At 37.3% G+C, this 6663-nt stretch overlaps 1 protein-coding gene across 1 annotated transcript; it reads right to left on the bottom strand.

Moving 5' to 3' along the window:
- Window positions 1–694: 694 nt before the first annotated feature.
- On the bottom strand, window positions 695–6152 carry LOC125647134 (uncharacterized). The gene is made up of 3 exons (XM_048873819.2): window positions 1644–6152; window positions 1399–1512; window positions 695–1261 (listed from the first exon to the last, which is right to left on the bottom strand). The coding sequence occupies exons 1-3, from the start codon at window positions 2532–2534 to the stop codon at window positions 884–886; spliced, it is 1383 nt and encodes a 460-aa protein (XP_048729776.2). The 5' UTR covers window positions 2535–6152; the 3' UTR covers window positions 695–883.
- Between the last annotated feature and the right edge of the window lie 511 nt (window positions 6153–6663).

Genomic DNA, 6663 nt, shown 5'->3' on the forward strand with positions numbered 1-6663 from the left:
TTTCTGGTCCAGCATTAATAGCGCGAGTCGCAGGTCTACCGGATGAAACCTTAAAAACAGGTCTCTTGTAGCAGGCGTTGCCACAACAAAGAACCCTCACTGCTACGGTCCTGAGCGCTTAAGGAACATGTCTAACAACTGTTTGTTAAGGGACATGTCTAACAACTGTTAGGTGGGTCATTCTACAAATAGTAGATAAATTGCCATTCCAATTTACAAAAATCCGAATTCATTTATTTTAAAAAAAATTATGCCCTGTGGCATTGTAATGCATGTACATTTTCTATTTTCAATATTGGCCGCGAGTCAACAACTGTGTTTTTGTGAATATTATTGACAAAATCAGATCTATACTACAAAAAATATCATGACCATAACACGAAGAGAAACAATCCTATAGCTCTCAGAAACAACACTTCAATATTTTAATCGAGAAATATGAAATGAAGTCAATCACTTCACTCAATATTTAAAAAAATATATTTTAAAACATTCAAGGTATGCCAATAATAGAGATATTGAGACAGATAAATGCAATAATTTGCATACTCAAATACATGCATTATCATTCAATTACAAAGATCATCATTTTAAAAAAAAACCTCATATTATACTCAATTCAATATTTAAAAGATAAGTTTATTTATTACTCGAGCTTTAAGGGGATATTTGTGAAAGATACAGGGGAAATTATCGCATGTTACGGTCAGGACAATTTGTTACGGTCAAGAAGAAATGTTGTGGTCATGACGAAATAGTCAATTGACACTGCAAATTATGGTCTTTGTGTTAGAAATGAAACAATACTAACGACATTGTTAACAAACACGAAACAGTATTTAATTCAAATCAAACAGTTCAATCATATTGCAAAGTCATCAATTTAAAATTCATCTTCTTCCTGTTCAATTAACATCCAGATGGCCGGCTCAATTTCAACGTGCCTTTTGGTAACTGACCTGGGCGGATTCTTCAGAAGGGTTATAATATTCTCTTTGGGATACCATAGGGAATCATCAGACATTGGCCAAAAAAACCGATTACGTTCTACTCTGTGCATGGTTTTTACTTCGATTTCATCATCTTGATCAACTGCCAATACGACTCCTGGATAAGCCCTGCCGTCATACTTAACAACACAGTGTTGCGATATGAGACTTTCATCCACCAGTTCGATTCGCTGAAGTTGATTTGCGTCACGAACAGGCTCAGTTTCCCTTTCCTTTGAAGGAGATGAAGAATCGATAACATCAAAATCCGACTGTAAAATAAAGTGAACTCAAAACAATTTCAGAATATTAAAGCCACATTTCTACAAGTATTTACATGTAAATACCCCCCCCCCCAAAAAAAAATACGCACACACACCAGAAAAATAAATTAAGATTTAAAAATCACCTGCACGGGAAAAGACGCCGTCTCAGGCTGGAAACAGTTGCACACTAAGTTTGGGCGAGAGCAAAAGCAAGAAAGTGGCCTGTGGCTGATCATTCCTTGTTGAGGGACTAATATCTGAAAAATTAATTTTCGGAACAAAAATTTAGTTTTATTATTTGAATTGACATGTCATATCAAAAAACATGTACTACACCAATAATTCCACAAATTACATACATATATAGCGTTTACACGTGTAGTTATACCTGGTGTAACTGCATTGTTCTGGGGACTGGTTTAACCGATAGTGGGATTTCCTCTTCTACATCCTTGATGTTTAACTCAGAAACCATCATCAATTTAATTGATGTACACGATTCCAAGGCAGTCATGAGTTCACTTGCTTTTGTAATATCCCCTCCTTTGTTGACAAAAGCATCAGCTGTTCTCTTTACAACAACCCCAATACCGTCAGCTGCGCCCTTTCCATGCCCTGCTTCCAGGAAATTCCAAGTTGCACACCGGAAACCATAACTGAACACTTTGTTAGCTAACAAGTAAACGTTCTGTTTGTTGCGGTACTGAGTTGTTGGACCGTCGCTAATGATATGTATAACCGTAGCATTCGTTTCGTTCCTTAGATATTCCAGTACAGGGTGCATGTGGGCCCATATGGCTGCTGGGTTATGCTTAAGGCAGTCTGACACAGTACAAAACGACACAACTTTCCCTTTTGAGTAAGCCACACCAGTCTGTAGTGAAATTTGCTTTTGGGAGGAACCAAAATGCATGCTTTGAATTTCGCTCGAATATTTACAGTTATAATTTTCTGAAAAATCAATATGAACTAGTATTTCGTCAGTTGTTAAGTCTTCTCTCAAGTATCGCAGAGTGCGGTATTGGTGCCGGATGTTAAAAAAGTGCTTGGAGAGGCGTTTGATATCCTTGTTCACTTCTTCCTGGAGAACTTCAAGTGATCCATATTCACTCTCCTTTGCTGTAACTGTCATTTTCTTCTGGACTGTATTTCCATGCATCGTGATCTCCTTTTCAACTTGCTTGGTTTTCCAGGTAAACCAGGAAACTTGCTTTCCCAAATGAATGCTCTGATCAAATGTTATCTCTCCACTACCGCAAACTCTACACTCTCTGTACATGCACTCCTTCTTCTCGATGTCACATGTAATTGTTTGCAGAACTTTCTCAACATCTTTATTGTTCAATACTCTCTCGTGAAAACATTTCTCTAACTTGAGACATGTATCTCGATCCTTTGCAGTAGGTCGAAGAATGTTGAAGGGCTTGAAACGACAAATTAAACTATATGAAATTTTGCAGGACGTCTCAGTTAGGAATTTAGTTCAATAAGCGTATCTGCCTCTTTATTCCCTTCCTAGTTATTGTAGCCTTCTTTCCAGCTTTTATCCTTGAGTTGTCATCACGATTGAGACACTCGCATACAAGTTTCTTTGTCCTCGTGGTCACCTTTATACATCTTCTATTCTGACTCTTTCTCTGGACAGAAATCCCTAGAGATTGTTGAGCATACCGACCCATACGGTAGCGTCTCAAGGTCTGGTATGCACAAACAATGCTTGATATTTGGCGTTTTTCTTGGTTACTTTTTGCCATTGTGTACCGTTTTCTAATTCTATCAGTAATCGTCTGATATAGCATCAGATCTCTCTTTGTTTCTCCTCTTTTGATTATAAAATCCACCCTTTTATGTAAATCTGAGTTAATGTTGTTTTTTGTCCGCTGGTATCTCTTTTTCCATTTTGTGTAGTAGCCGAGTCTGCTGGAACAGCTTTACCTTAAGCTTTTCAATCGTTCTGTAGACCTTGGCTCTGTCTCTCTTTATTTTTTCCCGTCCATTCCTACGCATTGTATTTACTCTCCCCTGTTGATTAACAACTGCAGCTAAATCGTGTGGTGGTGATGTTGGTGGTGTTACTGGAAAACAATCTATCAGTTGCTTGTCTCGTTTTCGTTTGTTTGTCTGTGCACTCCTTCTTTTTTTTCCTTTGATCCCTTGCTGACATTTCTTGAATACTTCTGTTTTTGTCCCCTTTTTCTTTTCTCTTCTTGTTTCTTTCTCGCTCTTGTTGCTTGTACTGCTCATAAAGAACAGGGTCTGCTCTTTGGCATTGGCGCCACAATGCAGCTCTCTCTTTTCCTGACAAAACCATTGCTTTGCCTGTTTTCCTTTAAGTTTAAGTATGTCTCTTGATGTCAGCAGTGCGTCATGGAGATCGCACACATGTGTCCCCCAACCGTCACTGTGAACTTTTCTGAGGGCAGAATAGAACAACCGTTCAACTCTGGCAAGTGCTAAGTCTGCGCTGTTTAACTCTTTCCGGGATTCTGTTAAAGTAAAAATAAATTGAATAAACATGTACATTTCGACGACCCAGTTCTTTAGTTTTATCTGTTCTTCTTATTATTTTGGATTTTGCATAAATTATTCATTTTAACATTTTAAATAGTGCAATGCATATTCTGTATGTTTAATTATAAAGATAAATTATATTTATTTTTGAAATTTGGGATTTCTACATCATGACCGTAACATTCATGTCAAGACCGTAACAGAAGCGTGTTACGGTACATGACCGTTACGGTAATGACATTTTAAAGTTATTTCGCTATTGTGCTGTCGTACATTAAAAATGGCAAGCATGCCATATTGTATATAGGTAAAATAACATATTCTTCCAATGTTTCTAACATATTTTAAAAATCAAATTCGCGTAATTCTTTTATTCTACATACGGTCCTGATGTTTATTTAAGGTATGGATGAAAAAATAATACTTACGTGTCAAATATTCATCATCAACTTCTATGCTGTCTTTGCAAACTCGCGCCATCCAGATTAGGTCAAAACAAACGTTCCTTCTTCCATGAAGAGTGCATTGTAAGTTCGATAACTCGCATATATTCTTGGAATTTCGTTGACGTTTCGGTCATGACAAAAGAATAAGGGACACCAACAAACATGCGGATTTTTTTTATATTTTTCATTGTAATTGTGTCTTTTACGTATCAGATTTACATATTAATAGATTATGTGTACAGAAAATGAAATCAACAAGTTATTAAAAAACACGAAAACTTGGGTGAAAATGCAATTGATATATCGATTAATGGGATAGGGACAAACCCCAGATCTATTACTGCAAAGGAAAACGTAATTTAAAACTCATTTCATTGTTGATTTCTAATCCCCCCCCCCCTCGTATTTCCTAAGAATAGATCATTAGAGTTTCAAGTTCACGAAGAAGCGTAAAATTTAATAGATTTTTAGTTCAGATAATCATCAAATACTTTCGGGACAGTAATTGGTAAAGTTTTGTAGAATGACCCAGGTATAAATTTGTGGTACTTTTCAATATGATTGAAAAAACTCTCGACGGAACGTAAAACAATCGATATAGATAGATATATATACAAAGCGCAATAATCAGATTGTGGATCAGCTCTTTGGAGGAATAGGACATGCCCTACTTCGCTCCGCACTTAGCATTCATTGGCAGGCCTAAAAACCAAAAAACATGTAGTCTGCGGTGTAAATACGTTTGTATATTTAATGCTAGGTGTATTTATATGTAGTTTTTGTCGTTGCGTTAATATTTGCCATATTTAAATCTTTTCACTTGCCCTGGAGAAGGGACATGTCGTCTCGAAAAATTGACAATCTGGTTGTTCGTGTCGTTGATCATTTGAAAGCGCTTTGTATAAGTAGGCCTTTTCCCTCTTTTTTTTTTTTTATTTATTCTTTTTCGATATTCACATAATCATCAGTAATAGTAATGAAGATACATATTAATCATTTTATACATTCTCACACTCTTTCACACTACTAGTTCAGCATTATTGGTTGAATACTTCTTATTCTAGGTTACAGATCAAAAATAGTTTTCCCCAAAGTCTGTCAAATTTCAAAACTTCACTTAATTTAATTGCTACAAATTTTTCAACTTTGTATTTGAAAACAAGATAATGTATCAGCCCAGTAATATGAAGACATTGTAAAAAAAATTTCACCTCAACCATTTTTATGCCACTTTTTAAGTAATCTTGGGTGACAATTTGTCTCTGGACCTTGTCAATCTTTGAATTCCATATAAATTTTTTAAAAAAAGTTATTCAGAAAAAACAAGGTATCTTTATCTGGATTTGGTAGTGTAATAAACAAATGGTTTAGCTTAGGTAAAAGCAGTGTTTTGGTGTCTGTGACTCGACCAATGGGAGTGAGTATTCTTCTGGTCCCTCAATCTTAACTTCACATATCAATTCATTGTTTCTAAATTCTTATTGTATATTGTTTAACGTCCCTCTCGAGATTGTTTCACTCATGATGATGAAGACGTCACCATTGTCGGTGAAGGGCTGCCAAATTTAGGCCTATGATCGGCGCTTACGGCCTTCGAGCATGGGGCCTCGGTTTTTGCGGTCTCATCTGAAGGACCGCCCTATTTAATCGCCTCTTATGACAAGCAAGGGGTACCGAGGACCTATTCTAACTCGGATCCCCACGGGACTCTTTTGAAGAATTCAACAACAGTACTAGTTGTGTCAATTCTTACAATTGATTTTATTTATTTTTTAACCGCCTCGGTGGCCGAGAGGTTAGAGCGTTCGCATGCGGAAGGCCCGGGGTTCGAGATAGTGACAGTTCCATCGCTAAACGCTCGGCATCAGATGTGAATGTCACGGGTCCTCGGAGATGACCTTAAAAACGGATGTCCCGTGTCACAGCTTCGTTTTAAAAAAATCTGAATCTCCACAACTGAAGGTCATTATGTGCCAAATTTAGTGTGCATTGGTCCAGTAGTTCATACACCAACGAAGTTACATCCAACAATCGGAACATTTCAGGTGAGCTTGACTCTGGTGAACTAAACAGCTAAAACGTGGGCTGGATGTTTGAAGTGCTGCCAAACAAAGGTCCTTGGAACATTACGTTGGTAGTAGAACGCCTCTCCCTTCCCATAGAAACGGGAAAGGGTATTCCTGGATTCCCATCCAAAGTGTCGAGTACTTGCAGATTAATCGGGGGACGGGTTTCTTGAAGTACGCTGAATATTATATGTGGTTGATCAACCTTACGACCTCCTTCGGTGTAACCGGGGAAACGTTATCTTCTAGACGAAGGGCAAAGGATAGCGAGTGTGCTGTAAGTTAAACTCCACAACCAGTCGAAATAAATTTCCCATTCAAAATTAATCAAATTATCAAGCAAGCAAGCGTAACCTTTGTCCCACAAGACAATAATTTACGAAAT

This window comes from Ostrea edulis, chromosome 6 (assembly GCF_947568905.1).
Source record: "Ostrea edulis chromosome 6, xbOstEdul1.1, whole genome shotgun sequence".
Classification (NCBI taxonomy): Eukaryota; Metazoa; Mollusca; class Bivalvia; order Ostreida; family Ostreidae; genus Ostrea; species Ostrea edulis.